General features: G+C 39.6%; 1 protein-coding gene across 2 annotated transcripts in view; it reads right to left on the bottom strand.

Annotated features, from left to right (window-relative positions):
• The window catches only part of RGS7BP (regulator of G protein signaling 7 binding protein), a 105269-nt gene that overhangs the window by 20382 nt on the left and 63825 nt on the right, over positions 1-21062 (bottom strand). For both annotated transcript variants that reach the window (XM_019834877.3, XM_003981011.6), the window contains exon 4: positions 3471-3618. In XM_019834877.3, the coding sequence (XP_019690436.1) occupies positions 3471-3618 (148 nt within the window). The remainder of the gene's footprint in view (positions 1-3470; positions 3619-21062) is intronic.

The raw sequence follows: 21062 nt of genomic DNA, 5'->3' as shown, positions 1-21062 counted from the left end.
TTGTTTTCTGGCTGTTTTTGTAGTTCCTCTCTGTTCCTTTCTTCTTTCTCTCTTCCCTTGTGGTTTGATGGCTCTTTTTATGTTTTGTTTAGATTCTTTTCTCATTTTCTGTTGTGTATTTATGGTAAGTTTTTGCTCTATGGCTTACCATAAAGTTCACATACAAGTTCCTATGTGTATAATGGTCTGTTTTGAGTTAATAGCAGCATGACAAAACTTTACATTTTTTTCTCTCCCCTTCATTTTATATTTTTGATGTCACATTTTTACATCTTTTTATTTTATGCATCATTTTAATTTTTGTAGTTTTAGTTAACTGTACTATTTTTGTCTTCACCTTCATAGTTGGTTTGTCAGTGGTTGATTTACTACTTTTACTACATATTTAACTTTTCCAGTAGGATTTTATATTTATTCCCTTGTTATTATTTGTATCATTTCTTTTCAGTTTAGAGAAGTCACTTTAACATTTATTGTGATACTGGGCTAGTGGGGATGAGCTCCTTTATAGCTTTTGCTTATCTGGAAAACTATTCATCGCTCTTTTAATTTTGAATAACTTGCCGAGAATTCTTGGTGATTTTTTTTCCTTTCAGCACTTGAATATGTTATGCCACTCTTCTGACTTGCAAGGTTTCTGTTGAAAAATCTGCTAGCATACTCTCTTGCTGCTTTTAAGATTTTCTCTTATCTTTAACTTTTACCATTTTAGTTATAATGTGTCTTGTGGATCTCTTTGAGTTCATTTTATTTGGGACTCTCTGTGCTTCTTAAACCTGGATTGTTTCCTCAGATTAAAAAAGTTTCAACTCTTCTTCAAATAAGTTTTATGGCCTTTTTTTTCTCTCTTCTCTTTCTCAAGCCTCTATAATGTGAACATTATTCCACTTAATGTCTCAGAGTTATCTTAAGTTATCTTCATTTTTTAAAAATTCTTTTTTCTTTTTGTTGTTTTGCCCAGGTGACTTCTATTCCTTTGTCTTCTGGCTTGTTGATCTGGTTTTTGGCTTCATCTAGCCTGCTGTTGAACTCCTCTTGTGTACTTTTCAGTTCAGTTATTGTATTCTTCAGCTCTGTAACTACTGTATGAAACTTTCTTATATTTTCTGTCTCTTTGTTGAGGATCTCCATGCTCATCCATTCTTCTCCAGCTCAGTGGGCATCTTTACTGACCATTGCTGTAAACACTTTATCAAGTAGCTTGCTTATCTGTTTCATTAATATTTTTTTCTGATGTTTTGTTTTGTTTTTTTCGTTTATTTGTTTGAAACATAATGTTTTGTTGAAACATTTTGTCTTACTCTCTGTGTTGGTATGTATGTATTAGTCAAATCAACTACACCTTCCAGTCTTGAAGAATGTCCTTGGATAGGAGATGTCATGTGGAGCCCCTCTGACCACCAGAGCTAGGTGCCCAAGCATTGTCCCCTCTATGGGCTGCACACAGCCATCTGCTGTGGCAGGTTTGTATTTGTGGTATCAGGGTGGGTGGAATTGGCACTTGGCCTGGCTATGATGTGTGATTTTGCTCTGATTGTGGGCATGCTCACCAGGTCTAACAGGTTAGAGGGATAGTTCCACAATGGTGCCTACCAATACTGAACTTAGAAAGGTAGGAAGAGTTCACATATATGGTGGCCACCAATGTCTTTGTCTCTGGATAAAGTCCAAACATTTTCCTGCCTCTCTGGCAGGTACTTTAAGTTGAGTAAGATGTTTTCCTTTACATATGATCTAGGCACTTTTCAAATTGGTGTTTTTGTGCTGGGTCCCAGAGCGAGTAAATCTGAGTCCTTAAGAGTGGGTTCTCCATTTCTTTCAGTTTTACAGTTATCTTAGATGTAATCCTCATTGGTTTTCAAAGTCTGACATTTAGGGGGCTCATACCTCTCATGTAGGATCTAAGGGCTGGGGTGCCTGGTGTGGAGGACAAACCCCTCACTTCTTAGGGAAAAGTACTGTACTTTTGAGATCCCTCCTGATGGTGGATCATGGCACTTAGGGTGGAGTCTTTTTGGCAAGGCATTGTCTTTGCCTCTCCTACCCTTCTCAATGCTGTCCTGTCTGTCCTTTGTTGTGGATGCTCTGTTCATCTAATTTGCTGTTCTTTTTCAAAGGAATTTATTCTATAAATCATTGTGTATTTGTCAGATCCATGAGAGGGAGTGAGTTTACATCTTCTTATGCCACCATCTTCAACCCAACTCCACCCTGTCTTATTTTTATTGCCAGCCATAGCCTGCTTTCTTAAAAGCTCAGAAGGCTTAGATATAGCTGCTGTGCTTGGTTTCTGAAAAGGCAAATGTCTTTGCTGATGGATTATGCCCTGATCATGGCCCTCTGGCAGATATTTCTTCCTGAAAATAGAGCAAAGCATTTTCTATTTCATAAATTAAGATAAATCATTCCCTCACCATTTGTCTATAGCTCTATCAGACCGTGCCAAACAGCTTTATTGTTTGAATTGTTAGATTTCCAAGCTTATACAAAATCCAAGTTTTATTAATAGCATATAATTACCACATGCTTCAATTTTCTATAAACACAGAAATTCAGTAATTAGCTTTAGAATTATATTACAATCTGAAAGTAGAACCACAATGGCTATAAATGCCATTGTGTGTTACATTTCTAAAAATAAAAAAAATAAAATGTTCATTATCTTGTCAATGATTCAACTCTACACAAAGCACTCAGTGGAACTGCCCAGTATTCATTCAACTGCTTTGTGCCAGCTCTAGGGACATTAGTAGCAAAGGACATGATATCACTGTGAAGGCCAATAAATAAGGGTCTTGTCCTCCTGCCTCACAGAATGGTATTTTAGCATGTATATGAGCCATGACACTTATTATTATATTATTATTGCTTCCTTTCCCTAAGTGAAACTGAATTACTCTAGAATCTCTTCTTCCCAAGAAGGAAACTCCCTATCTAGCAGTGATCTGGTGCTTGTTAAGGTAAGTGCATTAACTCGCTTTGGCCACTAAGGGGCCCTCAGCTGCATTCTGGGAAAGCAAGAGAAGGGAGCACTACGAAAAGCTGTCTGTCAATTGGGCAGAACGCTTAGCCGTGGACTGGAACCTAAGGAGGCCATTCCATACACCTGAAATCTAAGAAACTACTGGAAGCATATTTGCATGATTTTGGATTCCTCTCCCTTTAAGCAAATGGAAATTTTAGTACCTAGCCCTGTGGGTGAACTGTGATGGTATATGGATCCAACTTTCTCCCTTCCCATGGGAGCACACTGTTTTCATTTCCATGGAGACACAATGTGTTGGAGTGGGATACAAAGAGCCCTGGGAGCCTATGACTACTGGAAATTCTACCATTCTACTGCAGGGTTTGGACTCCTTACCTTCTGCTAGCTCAGTTTTCTGAAATAAGAATATGAAAGAGAAAATCTCAACTTCTGTAGCCCCTAAGAATATGAACTGGAGGAATACTGGCAGTAACTTCCCACTCACCTTTCAGTGTTCTCAATGTCTGTGGAAACCTGCCAGGAATGTTGCTGAATATCTACAGGGGATGATGAGGAGTCCTCTAGAGCAGGTGTTTCAGTACTCTCCTCAATTTTGCAGTCCAAACTCTTGGTTCCCCCACCAGGCTCCTTTCCTAAAGAGGGGAGAGGGGATGTTGGTAAAGAAAAGGATAAGAAATCAGAAATGCAAGTTCTATAGCCATGATATCATTGCAAAGATTGTCTATGTTTTGAGTCATGGGCTCCATTAACCCTAATAACTTCTGAATATGAAATACTATACTAATTCATTTATTTCTGAATAATACTGAATATAGGTATCTATCTCTGTTTCTAGCTATATAAATATATCTACGTGCGTGTGTGTGTGTGTGTGTGTGTGTGCGCATAGCACGTTTCACAACATTCTGGGAAACCCTGAAGATCAAGGTAAAAGTAAGGGCTCCATCTTTGATGGAGTACTGGTGCTCTATAATCCATTCTTAGTGAGATAGATCAGGTTATCTTGAGAGGGGGGTTTCAGCCTGTGAAATCATGCTGCTTTTTGGTTCTTTGATTCAGGAGCAACTATAAGGGCCAGGAGTAGGTGACACCCAGCAGGTTGAATGAGAGCTTCTGCCCTTCTCTCTGACTCTGACACTGGCTCTCTTGGATTCATCTCCCTTAAATAAATGTAAATTTGGGGACCCAGCATGTAGAAAATAGTTGTATCTTAGTATATGGGAAATAACTGAGATTGTGGACTTGTCTTCCATTTCCTTGGCTTTCTAGCCTCCTTCACTTTATCCTTCTCTGAGGAAATAGTTCAGCCTCAAGATCCAGCCTTGCTCTGCTGAGACCATAAAGTGCCATAAACTAAAGTTCCATGTACATACTGGGTAGCCATCCACAGCAATGCACTGCCACTCTGCTAAGACTTGTATTTTACCATGACTGATCTCAAGTGAATAAATCAATACTTTCTAGAAACAAATCTTCAAATTGGTTCAGCAATAAATTCATGTGAAAATAAATGGGAATTATAGTCTATTGCCCAGATATCATCTGTTAATGTCTTTTATTCTGCTCTGAACATTTGCCATCTGCAAGGGTGTATGTATCCTGGTGTCATGGAAATGGCTTATGAAGCCCGAGAACTGAGTTTTATGAGTTCATTCATTCACTCATTTATTCATTTATAAATATTTCTTGAGAATCAGCTAAGTATCAGGTACTGGGCTTGATGCTAGATTCTTTTTTACTCTTTTATCCAGTTTTATTTGTATTACGTAGATACAGCTCTAGACTAGTTGGTAAGAATTTATTATATCCCATATTGTTGAATATTCATGAGAGAGCAGCCACACCAGGCTACCTCTTAGCTCAGTTTCCCTAGTCCTGATGTGTGTTTTGCATGGTTAAAAAAAATAAATAAATAAAGCAAACACACTTGTGAATAGGATGGTAAAATCTAATGGGGAGATTTTCCCTTGGATTCCTGACTGAAGGAGACTAGCCAAAATCTCATCCTTGTAATTTCTAACCTATATGGCAGCAACACAAGGAAAAAGAAACAAGCAATTAAGTGGTAATTAACGATACATCATTCATCAACCTAGAGTAGAAATGGACCTCTGAATATTCAGTCAAAGCAAACACACAGTTTACTGATGAGAACTTCTGATCCTTTTGTGTATACTTTATGCACATTGATCTTGGGTGATGGAATTGCTTTTCCAATTTTATGGTATGCTGGGGGGGAGGTGAAATTTAATCAAGCACGTAATTTAGCATCTTACGATTTCACAGTTGGAGGGCACTGACCTCTTAAAAGTATTTGCATTGTGCTTCCTGGGAAAGTGCAACAACTAGAGCCCATCTGCTACCCGCCGCTCAGCAGGGTCAGCCTTAGGATACAGTTCTGCAGTGACAGCTAAGCTCTGAGAGAGAAGCAAAAAGAACCAAACCCTAGCTTTTTGCTTTTCAAAACTCTGAAGGATTGGGCCACACATGGCTCCTGGGGTACTCCTGTGGAGTTGAAATGATTTGGGGAAGGCAGTATGCTTTTTGGGCAGTGAAGAGTAGAGAAAGAAGATACATAAGCAGACTTAATTCTCTGCCTATGGGTTTTGCTTGGCTTGGGGCCACAGTAGCCCCTCTCCTGTTGTCAGGACTGTACAGCTCAAAGCTTTCATTCAAATGAGAACAGGGAGGACACGAGGTAGCGTGATGCTCTTTCTTGGAGTCCTCTCTCTCTCTCTTTAAAAACATTTTTAATGTGAAAAAAACATTTTTAATGTGTATTTATTTTTGAGAGAGAGAGAAAGGGAGAGAGGCACAGAATCTGAAGCAGGTTCCAGGCTCTGAGTTATCAGTACAGAGCCTGACATGGGGCTTGATCTCAGGAACCGTGAGATCATGACCTGAAGTTGGATGCTTAACTGACTGAGCCACCCAGGTGCCCCTGGAGTCCTCTCTTTACCTCCCTCATGTATATACTTTTTACAGGCAAAGGCATAAAGAGAACCCAATCTACAATCAGTTTTATACTTAACTGCCTGTAATAATTCTACTACTTATATAAGACACACATCATTCTTTGACCTTTTCAAAGTAAAATAACTGCTCATATAACTGAAACACACCTGTGAGCTTGTCATCTCACCAGGTCATCTCCTCCTTTTCCTCATTTTCAGTGACTAGTTCTAACTCTGCTAATGCAGATGAACAAAAATAAAAGCCTTGAACATTGGGCTTGCAGTTGAGTGCTTTCTATCAGCTCACAAAATCTCTGCAGAATTTTGATCATCTTGTATCTTCTCTGGCTGAAACATCTTCAAAGACAGAAGGTATCAGTATGCATTTAAGGGGTTCTCAATTGCAGAATATTTATAGGGTCAAGTTTACTCTGCAAGTAGATATTAATTGCTTTCACTTACTGATAGCACTGACTTCATGTTGGGCATCCCTTTCCAGTACAGTATCTGCTTATTGCCTTTATAGTACTTATCTCTTTTAGAAATTATCTTGCATATGTATTTTTTTATGTTTATTTTTGAGAGGAGGGAGGGGCAGAGAGAGAGGGAGACACAGAATCTGAAGCAGGCTCCAGGCTCTGAGCTGTCAGCACAGAGCCTGACGTGGGGCTCAAACTCATGAGATGGGAGATCATGACCTGAGCCGAAGTCAGACGCTTAACTGACTGAGCCACCCAGGCGCCCCTTATGTATTTGTTAACTAAATACATTTTTAATAGTACATAAATTTGAATATGTTTTTTCTTGTAACTGTTTCATATCTCTACTGCTGTGTACGTATGGCTCCTGCTTTCTTTGTATACCACATTTCTTGGGTCCCACATCTTCAGCTTTCTTGGATGCAGTTTCCATTTGGTTGCAGCATATCCTTGACTAATTACTTCAGAGAATATCTGTGGAAAATACATTTTCTTCTCTTTTCTCTTTCTTTGCACTCACACTTAAATTTTAATTGACTAGATATGGAAATCTGTCTTCACAGTAACTTTCTCTCAAAACTTGGATGCTACTGTTTCCTTATCTTACATCCATATCCAGAATGACTTGTGTGTAGCCTGTTTACAGCTCTCTGAAAACTTCTTAGGGTATTATCTTCACATTTTTTGATTTATGAAATGGGTCCTAAATATGTGTAGGAATAGCTTCTTTTTATGTTAATCTTTTTTTGGCATTTGATTGGCATTTGTAATTTATTACCTGCTATTTTTTTATTTTGAAAATTTGCAAACCTATGGCAAACCTGTAAAAATATAATGGACACCCAAATATTCCAGTTTCACAAACTGTTAACATTTAGTTATATTTTATTTCTCTCCATCTCTCTATGTGTATGTATATGTGTATAGATTTTATATATACATACTGTATTGATTGTATATAATTTTTATATTTAAAGTCACATATACATATAAATATAACTTTTTATGACCCATTTAAGAGTAAGTTGCAGACATTAATGGCACTTTACTCTAACTACTTCAGCATATATCTCCTAAAGAACAGGATCTTTTCCCTACATAACCTCAAAACAATGATTGGGCCAAAAAATTATTTAGCTTGGATTAAATATGATTCAATACAATTTGATATAATACTAATATTTAATATGCAGTCTGTATTCACGTTTCCCCAATTGTTCCAATAATGTTTTTCTAACCTTTTTTTTAATTTCCATAAACTTAAAAGGAAGTTTCCATAAAAAGATTATGCACTGCATTTAGTTGTCATTTTTCTTTTAGAACTGCACCCTTGTCTTTTTTTGACTTTCATGTCATTAGCATTTTTCTTAAGTTTTTTAGTTTTATTATTTTTATTTTGAGAGAGAGAGCAAACGGGATGGGCACAGAGGGAGAGAGACAGAATCCCAAGCAGACTCCATGATGTCAGCATGGAGCCCAATGTGAGGCTTGAACTCATGAACTGAGAATTCATGATCTGAGCTGAAATCAAGAGTCAGACACTCCACCTACAGAGCCACCCAGGTGCCCCCATGTTATTAATGTTTTTGAATGAAGAGGTCAGGCTAGTTGCTTTATAGAAAGTCTTTCCGTTTGGATTTTCTTATTGTTTCTGCATGTGTGGATTCAGAGTAAACATTTTTTGGCATGGGTATTATAGAAGTGCTATTGTGACTGGCTTAGTGCAGTGCATTAGAAAGCATATGAGTCAGTTTGTCCCATTATTGTTAGTTAAGTATTATTAGTGGCTTGGTTTCTGTCCAAAGCTTTCATTCCAATGGAAAAAGGGGATCTACCATTATAGATGTACCCTTTTCCCTTAATAGTTGCTAAGTACTCTATGGAGTGATTCATTGAGATGTTACAGCATTTTCAATTTAACTATTTCTTTTAGGTTTGGGAAAAGTTTTTCTCTTTTTCTTGATTATCTCCTTCTCTCTATTCTCTCCATTCTTTCAGAATTCCTATTTCTTATTGGAGTCTCTGGATCCATCCTATATGGTTCTTAACTATCCTCCATATTCCATGTTTATTTTGGGGGCTGAATTCTGGGAAAATACCTTGACTTGATCTTATAGTTCGCTATTTTAGGGTCTCAGTATATTCATTGTAACAATTGTTAAGAACTGTGAAGGGTCTGAGATTTTATTATACCTGTTGGTGAGCCTGCCACAGTTTCATGGATACTGGAAGAAGCCTGGAGACTTCTGGGTCAGAGACAAAAACAGTTTATTACTCACAGAATAGTAGTGGCCATAGTAATAAGCATTTGTGTTGTTTTCTTGAATCCTAATTCCCACAGGGAGACACAAAAAGCGTCAGATCACTACCTGTCCAACAAGGGGCTGTGTGACAAAAGAGGAACGCTGAGCTTAGGAAATGTGCCTTTTATAAGCATGTCTGCCCTTTGCCCAAGAGGGAAACATTTTCATTATACTGAATAGTCAGGATGCCTTGCTCTGGAAAGCGATGCTATCTCTATTTTCCAAGGCATCTGCTAAGTAAATACCCTTGAAAAGATAGTATAAAACAAAAGGGCGGTCAGTGCCTCCACTGGCAAGATGTACAGAAATGCAAGAAGCTGGAGCGTTGCCTCCCAACACTAAGCAACCCAGCTATTTAGTTTTTATTTGGTTGATAACATTTTTATCTCCAACAAATTTGGCTGCTTCCTTTTTGTTACTGACAGTTGTTGTTTTATGGGTATGATAGACTCCAATGTCTCTGAGAATATCAACTACATATATCTTAAATTCTTTGTCTGTTTCCACTTTACAATTTGTTCTTCAAGTATTAGCTGTTTGTTTATTGCAGTTGGCATCCCCTTTTTGGGGTGTTGGGGTTTTTTTTCATTAGAGAGAGGGAGCAAGTGAGTGAGGGCGGAGAGAGAGAGGGAGGAAGAGAGAATCCCATGAGGGGCAGAGAGAGAGAGAGAGAGAGAGAGAGAGAGAGAGAGAGAGACAGAGAGAGAGAAGTGGGCCTCATCCAAAGTCGATTTTTTTTTTTAATTTGTCATTCCTGGATATCTATCCAGATTTATCTTTGAGGATCTCTGTTTGCCTATCGTTCTGATTACAGTTCCCTCCTTCTGATTATTTTGGTGAAGGGACAGGATGTGTGGCTGCAAAATGGGCGCTTAAAGCTTATCTTCTGGGTGCTTCTCATCTCCAGTAACAAGTTACTTGGGCACTTGCCTGTTTTTGGGCCTCCTGTCTACACAGAGTTTCCTGTTTAAAACTCCTACTCCAACTGTAGATGCTGGAGAGGATGTGGAGAAATGGGATCCACCCTCTTGTGCTGTTGGTGGGAATGCAAACTGGTATAGCCACTCTGGAAAACAGTGTGGAGGTTCCTCAAAAAATTAAAAACAGACCTACCCTATGACCCAGCAGTAGCACTGCTAGGAATTTACCCAAGGGGTACAGGAGTACTGATGCATAGGGGCACTTGTACACCAATGTTTATCGCAGCACTCTCAACAATAGCCAAATTGTGGAAAGAGCCTAAATGTCCATCCACTGATGAATGGATAAAGAAATTGTGGTTTATATACACAATGGAGTGCTACGTGGCAATGAGAAAGAATGAACTATGGCCCTTTGTAGCAATGTGGATGGAACTGGAGAGGGTTATGCTAAGTGAAATAAGCCATACAGAGAAAGACAGATACCATATGGTTTCACTCCTATGTGGATCCTGAGAAACTTAACAGAAACCCATGGGGGAGGGGAAGGAAAAAAAAAAGAGGTTAGAGTGGGAGAGAGCCAAAGCATTAGAGACTCTAAAAAACTGAGAACAAACTGAGAGTTGATGGGGGGGGGGGGGAGGTGATGGGCATTGAAGAGGGCATCTTTTGGGATGAGCACTGGGTGTTGTATGGAAACCAATTTGACAATAAATTTCATATATTAAAAAATAAAAATAAAAATAAAACTCCTACTCCAGTGAGATATACTGAACAATTTAGCCTGTGAAAAAACACTGGAGTAATGTGTTCACTTTCTTTTTCTTCTACAGCTGTCTTTATGGAGGCTCAGAGTTATTTCACACTCTGCTCTGCTTTGCTGCCCAGTCCGGACAATCACACCAGATGTCCTCCTGGGGCGAGCAGTGATGGTCTCATTGCTCAGTGTGGGGCAGCCCAGTTTTTTCTGAATGCCATTTCAAACATTAATTTCCCTGACAATAGTCCCAGAAACCCTTCCTGTGATTTGCATTTGTTGATTCCAAGTTCAAAGTATTTCTGGAATTGATTTTATTTTTGCAGTAATTTTCTCCTGCTTGAATTTCTTTTGTTTCTTTTTGAGTATCTTATCAGCTGTGGTTTCCTCTGTTCATTTATATCTACCAATCCAATCTCAATAACTTTGGGGCTTTGAGAAATTCTTCCAAATTTCTGGTTTGTTGAAGACGTCCTTCCTTGTTTTTCAGGGGCATAGAAGACTGTTCTTTGTTTGCCAACCTCTGTTTCCTTTTCCTCTTACAAGTGGGGGTGGGGGGCGGGGGTGGCATGTGGGAGAGCTACGGCCAGTGGATTGTAAGTAGGAGTGATGTATTCCTCTTCCAAATTCGCTCCGAAAAATCCTCCCATGTGATGCTCCTTGCTGTCTTTTCTCCTCCTGACCATTGGATGGACGTGGAGAGTGGAAGGAGCAAAACTGCTCACCCTCTCAGCTCTCGCATTGGACTCTGTCATGGATAATGAATTCTAACTGTTTTAATCCATCAAGATTTGGTGTTGTTTCAGGAAGCAGTACTCTATCCTGACAAATATAAGAACTAATATGAATTTATTTATTTTTTTCATGATATCTTTTTTCTGTTATTTCAATGGAGTTTCCGAAGGAGGGAAAATATATGTATGAGTTCAGTCTAACATGTCTGGACAAGATTTTCCACCAATTATACTCCCTCTCTTTTGACAATAAATGCAAAATGAAAGCAGTACATTCATCCATTCACTAGTTATTCATGGAAATTTTGCTCTAGGCACTATGCTAAATTCTGGGGATACAACGGTGAATACACTCAAGGTGATCAAGTCTAGAGAGGACAACAGACAGGAAAACAGGCCACTACCTACCCCTCAATGTAAAAGGTGCTAAAATCCGTGCTGTGGAAATGCTCGGGGATGTAGGCCCAGGGAAAGCTTCCTATAGGAAGTCCCATCTAAATTATGACCCAGAAAGTAGGCCAGATGAAAGGGATGGGCGTGGGATGGGGGAGGATGGGTAATAAGTTCCAAGCAAAAGGAGGAACTGCAAAGAACGTGCAAGTTCAAGTACCTACAGATACTATACCTACAGATAGTTCAAGATGCCTGGAGAGCGGCAGGACAAGGTATGGGGGGCAGGTGAGGTGAGGACTGTTAGTGAAAGATGAAGCTGGAAAATTAGGTTCAGTTCATAGATGTTCTTAGGACCACATTAATGAGTCAGCAGAGTTCTGGTCTACACACCTGGACAGTGGCTAGTTTGAATTCCTTATCCCTAGCTTCCCTGTTTGACCAGGTGTCCTTAGATTGGAGTACCAGTTCTCTAACATCAGGTGGGCTCTCAGGAAAGGGGTCAACCAGCTTACAAATGGTAACTTCAAGTCAACGTTTTACTGTACCCAAGAGATTTTGAATATGCATTCAAAATCATTTCTGATTATGAAATGAAAAACTCTGTCCCCTGAAAAATCAATTTCAGGCCTCAGTGAACAAATATTTGCTCAGGGAGGGGATAGACGTAGGGGAGAGAGTCCATAGAGTACCTTGAAATCACACTAAGCTGGCTTCATCACTGTTAAGAACTAGACATCAGAAAGTTGGCTACATTCCTCAGGGCCTTGCAAAGCTTTTTGCCTTCAGCTCCCTTGGGGTTTCCATGTATTTTTAGTTTGTTTATGGATAATATAATAGGCGTGTTTGAGGAAAAGTTAAGAGAAACCACCCATGAAGCACATACCAGTTTGGAAAGTTGGTTATTCTTATATTCGTGAGAAATGGTCAGTTGTTTAGGAGAAATAAAAACACATCTGATTCTGGGGCAGCCTCAAGAGTTCCAGAGACTACCCTCCACCTCAGAAATCCTAGGCACGGGCCCTGGCAGATGGTGCGGAGGTCCTTCATTTCCAGTGCGAGCTTCTTTATCACACTCGACTTGACTTTCCTTCTCCTGATTTCTTATTTTTCCTACCCTCTTTCTTCTCTATCCATGCTTTCCTCTACTGTTTTTCCCTTTCTCCCTCCCATTCCTTCTTGCTTTCCTGCCAGTGACATTGGGAAGCACTGCTATAGACAGTGTCTCTTTGGAGGCCCCTGGTGTCTAGCAATGTCCATTTCATCCATTTGCGTACATTTCCCTAGGAATCAAAACCAATCTTCTCTGAGCTAATATGACACCACTGCACTCTCATCTCCTTGATGATTGGGGCAAATTGCCTGTGTTCTTGGTACTGCCGACACGTTGTCTGCTCTGCACAGACAAGGCTTTCACAAAAGTTTTCATCCTGACTGGGAGCAAAACGAACACGGTTTGCATCAGATGCATGTATGGAACCTTATCTAGGTAGTTGTTCTCGCTCTCAAGTGTTTCCACAACTGGTAGGTGCTTTTTACCTCTCTGCACTATGAAAAGAAAAAACAAACTGAGGAAATGTAGGCTGCTTGTGAAGTAATCCAACTTTACTCTCGAGTTTCTAAAAAGCATGTAGTTTGAGAAGAGGTAAGTTATTTTAATTCAGTTAGCTGTTTACCTATATGAGAACGTAGTTTCAAAGGCTTTTCTACGCTGTGGTAAGAAGATACTCACAGTGCCATAAAACACATAGTGGAAAATAAAAATGATAACATAAACAGAGCTCTATTCTTATCCATACGCTGGAAAATAAACATTTGCCAATTTGGGAGAGATACAGAACTATCCTCCTTTCCCCACAGTCCTCTGTGCTCCTTACGGTACTGTAGTCCTGTCACTGCCCCCACAGTAGCAGCCATCTTGGCAGCTGCACGTAGCTATGTGAGGAAGCAGAGGCCCAAGGGTCCCCCAGCAGCACTGGAGAAGAGCAGATAAAGAGATGCATTTGAAGAAGGTCCCTATGCAGTTTTTACTGCTTCATTTCTGGCCCCTAAAGTAGAGCAGAACAATATATAAGGTATATTTACTGTATAATTAATTAATTCCAATTTTCCCACAGGAGTATGATGGCTGAATTATCCTTCCTTTGGATCACACAAATGCTACATTTAATTTAATTTTAATTTAATTTTACTAAATATACTCATTTCTTTGTCAGAATTCTTCCCACCCAAAGTAAAATATTTTATAAATAGATCATTATGATAAACAGATCTATAATAAATAGATCTATAAATAGATCATTAAATGATCTATGGAGTTAAGTTTGCTTCCCATCTTAAAAGTAACTCTCCAACTTAATGTTATTTTGGTAGGAAATTAAATACAAAATAGATTTTAGCCATTAAATACGGTATTTTGAAATATGTACACTAATCTTTAAAAAGTCGGATCTGTGCATAAAATTCAACCAATCATACTAGTACTTTTTATTTCTCCATTTGGTATGTTCTCTTGCCCTTCTCCAATGGAGCTTAGTGGGAAAGGGTCTGGTGTGCTGGAACAATCAGGAACTTTGCAGTGGGCTTAATGTGCTATGGGACCTTGGGCAAGTTATCTCTTTCAGCTTCGGGTTCTTCATCTGTCCAATGGAGGAAATAACAGTGAGGAAAAAACCAGATAGTATGTATAAAGCAGCTGCTAGTAGAAAGTACACAGTAAGCGGAAGCTATTGTTACTGCTATCATCCTAGTCCTCAACTGACTCAACTTTGGTACAAGGTGATGAATATGTTGTCCTACTCACTGTTTGGCATGTGAAGACAGGGAGAGAGAGAGAGAGTAATAGACGGTGCTAGATAACCCTTGTAATAGATTCCAGAAGGTGGTTATAATTATATTCTGCAAACAGTGCAAATTCATTCTAGTCTTGGATTCTTTGCATCAGACACCAATGTTTATGAGGTTGTTTCCATCTTGTCATTCAAATCTTTGATTAAATGCTGTCTCCTCACAGAGCTTTGGCCTTCCCTTCTAGGGTAGCCACCCACTTTCCTTCTGTTGTATCATCTATTCTATTTTAATTACTGACATTGCACTTATTAGTATCGGGGATTTTTAGAACATTTGAATTTTTTTCTTTTTTCTTCTTTCCTCTCCTCTCCTCTTTTCTTTTCTTTTTTCTTTTTTTCCCCTATTTTTCTGCTTTAGAGTATATACTTGACAGTAAAAGGTGTGTCTTCAGCCTTGATCCCTGAAGTCCCCTAGCACCTGTTCTAGGTGCTATCATATCCTTAGATATGATAGGTGCTCAATAAATATTTGTTCAAAGAATGAACGCATGTTTCCACTCAGAATTTGAATCATAGTCTAAGATCTATTCTGTTTCATTTCTTCTAACCTGCTGTTCTATTTTAGTATCAATTGCTTCATTACATTGGAAAATAAAGTCTTGTGGCTATATTCTATTTCTGTTTTTATGTTGCTTGTTTCTTTTATTGGTGTGGGTCATTTCCTTTACATTTCTTAATAGGAGGGTTGAATATATTGGAGTCTTTACTGCTCATATTCTATTCTTTGTCTTGAGTTCATTCTGTATTTTGCTGGATGGCAGGCAGTTCATTAATTTCTCATAATAGCATCTTGAGCTCTCAGCTCCCACTAGATTTTGAATTAAGATTTTTTTCAACTTTCAACATTTCTCTCTCCTTTCCCTTTGTGATTACATTATACCCTCAGAGGACTTGGGGACAATTTGGCTGTGAGCTGTGGCCCAGAGGTAGAGCAGAGTCAGAGGGGACCACTGGCCCCTCACTGTCAGAGCCAGGTGAGGCAAAAACACAGATGGAAAGAGCAAGTTCACATGTGAAGGGGAGCTGTGCTGGAATGTTCTATTGTCTCTGCTCCTTTCAATAGCACTGTTGCCCAAACTGATTGAATGCGGAGAGAACATGAGAGAGAGGAAAACCATGGTCAAAACAGTAGGATCATTCAATTCCCTTAGAAACCTGGCCCCACTTACTGCCAACAGAGCAAATGAGACCTACAGTCTCATTTCATCTGGTGGCAGGAAACAGGCACTGATGGTCAGTGCGATACATGGACTCAGCTATGGGAAAAGATTTCCTACTCACTAAGTGTGAAGAAGAGACAGCAACTATTTTGCAGTATAAACAAAGAAATTACACTTTGTCAAGCAATGGTCCAATCTACAACTTTAAGTGTTAGAATATGAAACTACAAAATGACTAAAATTATTCCCATCTGTCATCTTCTTGAAATAAACAATCCTCCAAACCACAAGCTACATGGTACAACCCAATGCCTTTACTAAGTCTGGATTTTACCTCACATTACTGTAATTGACTTTAATTTTGTTGGCCGTGAAAAAAGAAAATCATTTCATTACTGTTTTTCTTCTTATTCTTCTCCTCCTTCTCCTCCTCCATCTCTACCTCTTCCTCCTTCTCCTTCTTCTTTTTGGCAGTAGCGTGATCTTGTAAATTTTAAAAGATTTCCAAGTAGATTGTACCAGGGAGATGTATGAGACAGCAAAAATTCAGAAGCATGGTGCATGGAAAAAGCATGAAGATCCACAGAAGATTATGTTAAGGACTAAGGATACTTAGAATTTGCTTAATTGTGAGAAGAAGACAATCTTCAGTACTAAATCCAAGCTCCCTACAGGAGTTTTAAAATGATTTGAGCCTTATTTTTTCCCAGAAGGAAACCATACTCTTTGCTCCTGCCATAACTTTGTGCACTCTTTTTCTCCAAAGAGTAAGCTTATGACTCCTCAATACAATAGCAAAACTAAACATGATACAGAGTACTTGCTGAACTTCTGGTGGTAGCCAGGGGGTAACTAGAAATAAAAATAAGTTAAAAGTACATGTAACTGTGAAACAATCTAGCTTCAATATCTAATCTCAACAACAACAACAACAACAAATTGACCAAAGACCCTCCTATAGAGCCAAACTTGATTCAGTTACACTTCCTTCCTTTTCTCTGATGGAAAAGAAATAGTGAAGAAGAGGGGGAATGGCCAACCAGTAACACTCATGCAGAGGGATAAGAAATTAGCTAACCTAAAAGTTATCCAAACACCAACTTTTACCACACATTAGAAGAAACATACCAGAAAGAAATTCTAAGTAGAAAGATATTTGAAGTGTCACAGACTAGAATGGGAGTCACTATTCCCAAGATTCCAAGGACTACTGATTTCCTGGATAAAGGGACTTAGTGAGATTTTCTAGACAGGCCACTTCCCTAGCCCAAGGCCACACCAGAGATACTACTGCCTTTGGATAAAGAATATGTTATCTGGCATCTTCAATCTTGTAGACAGATTTCTATAGATCCTGGGGAAAGGGGACTTAGTCACATTGGCAGAGCCTTCTTCCCCATCCCTTCCCCATTTCTTGTTCTCATGCAGTAAGGCCGCTTAGGCTTGCTGACTCCCCTCTGTCTACTTTTATGAGAAGGGGCTGTACGTTTCCAGGACAAGATGCATGTTACATCTCTTAATTTGCCCAACTCTTACTTGAGTAAGAGTACTCCTGTGCTGTGGTCTGTGGACATATTTCTTCCTTTTGTTTTTAAGATTTTACTTTTAAGTAATCCCTACACCCAATTTGGGGCTTGAATTTTCAACCCCAAGATTGAGAGCTGCATGCTCTATGGGCTGAGTCAATGAGGCTCCCCTAGACATATTTCTTCCAGTCATTTCTGGCAGTCCATGGTCACTGGAGTCAAGTATTTCTATTCTCTTTCGTCATGGCCTTCCAGATTGTTAGCAGCACATTTCATATACTTATTGTTTACTAGCTGGAGGCTCTTGGACACAGGTTACTCTCCAGTTTCCAATGATACCAAAGAAAGAAAGAAGAAAAACTAATGAAATGAACTGACATTTTCTATGCCATTCTGATGGTGGGAATATAAATTAGTGAACAGAAAGAAGCCAGGAATCGAAAGCAATCATTATAGGGTTAATCTCCTAGGTGTAATGAGGAAATTAACGGAGAGAATAAAGAAATAGAGAAGAAGTGTAATACAAATATAGGGCTAGAAAAATTAGGAATAATTTCTTTAATGGAACCATCCCTTTTCTAAGAGCTAGTATTTTATTTGGCACTCCAGAAATTTTCAGGATATTTGTCAAGTATGTATTTTCATACATGTTTTCTAGTGCTTTATTTTCTTTGGTTTAATGATATTTTCCTTGGTGCCTACTTCTAGTTATTTCCATTTTTCACGTAGTTTTTCAAGTTTATTAATTATTTTTTTAAGGTTTACTTATTTTCGAGAGATAGAGTGAGCACATGCACAGGCAGGGAGGTGAGGGGTGATAGGGTGGGGTGAGAGTGGTGGGGGGGGAGGGGCAGAGAGAGGGGAACAGAGGATCTGAAGGGGGCTCAGTGTTGGCAGCAGTGAGCCCGATGTGGAGCTCCAACTCATCAACCTGAGATCATGACCCGAGTCAAAGTCAGACAGTTAACTTGACTGAGCCACTCAGGTGCCCCAGGTTTTTTTTTTTTTTTTTTTTTTTTTTTTAACTTTAAATAAGATAGTTTTCTTTACTCCTAGTTTAAGGATTTCTCACTAAGAAAATCTCTTTGTCTTCATTGCCTTACTTCTACTGGTGCTTAGACAGAGGTAACAGTACATGAGACAATTAGCTCTTGGACGTGTTTCCTGGAAACACAGGAGGCTTGCCAGGGGTAGAAGGATGGTTTGCTGATTCCAGACGGTGATTACAGAAGGTTACAGAAGGTTACAAATAGATTCAGTTGGAGAAATGTCTCGATGAATTGTTCTTTTAATTTTCTTCAAGCAGGAAGAAAGTAAATTTTGAGGAGCTTTCGATACCATAGATCTAGGTTGGGGCCCAAGAATTTGCGTTTCTAACGAGTGATGCTGGTACTCCTAGTGTGGAGACTACACTTTGAAAACCACAGCTTGATTTCAATGGTCGTGTCAAGGGCTTGCAGAGACAGCACGAGCCATCACACACAGCTCTTGCTCATCAGAGGTACCTACTGCTTTCGTATTTGGTTTTCATCAGCATGGATGATAAAGAAGAAAGCGTAGAACAAAGTTGAAGGCATATACTTAGGTGGATAGAGAATGGCAAGGTAAGGATCTGGAAGGTTTAGTTTTTACTCATATAGTGGGGTGATTTCCTTTTGTTTCAAAGGGTAGAGTGACACCTTCCAATCTTCACGGTGTTTCGGAATCACCTGGAGGTCCCCCAGAGATTCTGATGCAGTAGGTCTGGGGTAGGATCCATGAGCCTGCAAGGTTAGTCGGCATCCTGGATAATTTTGAAGCAGTTTGTCTAAGGATTTACACTTTAAAAAAATTTTTTTTTCAACGTTTTTTATTTATTTTGGGGACAGAGAGAGACAGAGCATGAACGGGGGAGGGGCAGAGAGAGAGGGAGACACAGAATCGGAAACAGGCTCCAGGCTCCCAGCCATCAGCCCAGAGCCTGACGCGGGGCTCGAACTCATGGACCGCGAGATTGTGACCTGGCTGAAGTCGGACGCTTAACCGACTGCGCCACCCAGGCACCCCATAAGGATTTACACTTTAAATAATAATGATTTTAGAGGAATAAAATAGATGTCCAAGTGGAGTCTTAATCCTATATGTGGGAGAAATCAAAGACCCTATCAGGCAGATTCTTTTTAGTGTTGTACATGGAAGGCTAAGTGTGAGAGCAGGGGGTTATTATTTTTAGAATAAGAAGCAGGGAAGGGAGCAGGTCAGAGACTGACAATGAAGACAGGAGGCACTGAAGACCAAATGAGCTGATCAGTTAAGAGGCCGTGTGTTTTTACTTGTGTGCTCAAGACAATACAGTATTTCCAAATACAATAAGGAAACAACCTGGATGAGGGAGTCCCTTTTACTTTTAAACAGAGAGCTAGCTGAGAAGAGCCTTTCTTTCAAAAGCCGGTTGTGAAAAGACAGAGTAGGAGTGGATGGCAGGAGACCAGGTGGCACACAGGAGTTAGAGCGAGAGTGGGGTTGGAGGTCACTGAGTGTTAAGGACATGTCATCAACCAGGGAGATTGCAGTGGCAACACGCTCATGACATAAAATACTGCAAGAGTAGCCAATGCAGAGCCCAGAAAAAAGCTACCCATACCTGTTCTGTTCAACCGCGTTTAAAAAGAATGAAAATGCTACTCTGCATGTGAGTTCATGTAAGAATGCATGCATGCGCATGCATGAGTGCACACACGTGTACGTGCATGCGTGTGTGTGTGTGTGTGTGTGTGTGTGTGTGTGTGTGTGAAAGAGACAGCATGAGCGGGTGAGCGAGTAGACAGGATGAGTGAAGACATTGGGCCAGTGACAACTTGTTTGAATGTCATCAGTGTGTGTGAGTGATCAGTTTTCTGATCAGGTATCAGGAGCGTCTAGGAGCGTCTAGGAGCTAATCTCTCCAAACATGTTCAGCTGCATGAATAACAGAAGTAGTGAAGGAAATTGTTGAAAGGTCAGCTTTTAGAAGGAGAAAGGGGGAAAAAAAAAGTAATATTCATGTTTCAAAAAAATGTTCTCCCTTCTCTGGAGCAGTGTAGAATAATCCTATTTTTAGTTCTGCCCTGTGCATACGTAGCACGTATGCAAGATTTGATTTTTACAAGGACTTTGTTATGCCATTTAGTTCCCCCCAAACTGCACGCTCGTTTGATGCCAAGTCTCTATGTGAACTGCAAGGTCCTTCTTTTTCCTTCTCTACTTGAACCCTATCTTCACAGCCCAGCTCAAGCCCCATCCTTATAAAATTTTCCCTGAAATTACAGGGTTTACTCGCTCTGAATTTAAATCACAGACAAGGATTGCCTTCTTCACATCATCCTGTTCTTTTGAGCTCAAGCATAAAGTGTTTGCCTTTAAGAGATTTCCAATAAGTTATTTGTTCACTGAATGAGTAAAGAAAATATAGCTGGAATTCTCCTAATTAGAAACTAATAGAAACTTTTGATTTCCTCCCCAGGAATGGGCCTTGATTGCCGAATCAATCTGTATAAAACCATTCCTCTGGCCACAGTGATTGGTTCAGTTATAGACCCATGGTCCAATCTAACCCAATCAGAAGGAAGCTCAGGACATTTTCTAGTCTATAATGGGGGAAAAGTCTCTTTATGGATCCTTTAGTATGCAGATGTGATGACTGGACCCATTGGAATCAGTTCGCTGATGTCAGGGAAAGCAGTGTGAGGGTAAAGCCAACCCCCAGGAGAAGGCAGAGAGGATCATTCAGAATGTGAGTCAAAAGTCCGATCAAACCACGCTCAAGTCATGGGCACCTCTGGAAGTTTCAGGCCTTTTAGCCAATATATTCCTTTATGATTTAAGTCCAGGAATGAGATTTTTCTGTTACTCATCTGCCTCCCTATTGTTGGTTGAGTTCCCCCTATTTTTAAATCTTTGAGACATAATATGTAATTTGTCTTCTTGCAGCCAAATTCATTTAGGGAAATAGCAGCAGTCTTGGATGGCATTTACCCCTAGTAAGA

The sequence above is a fragment of the Felis catus genome, chromosome A1 (assembly GCF_018350175.1).
Source record: "Felis catus isolate Fca126 chromosome A1, F.catus_Fca126_mat1.0, whole genome shotgun sequence".
In the NCBI taxonomy this organism is placed as follows: domain Eukaryota; kingdom Metazoa; phylum Chordata; class Mammalia; order Carnivora; family Felidae; genus Felis; species Felis catus.
This window is presented reverse-complemented; position numbering and strand designations above follow the sequence as displayed.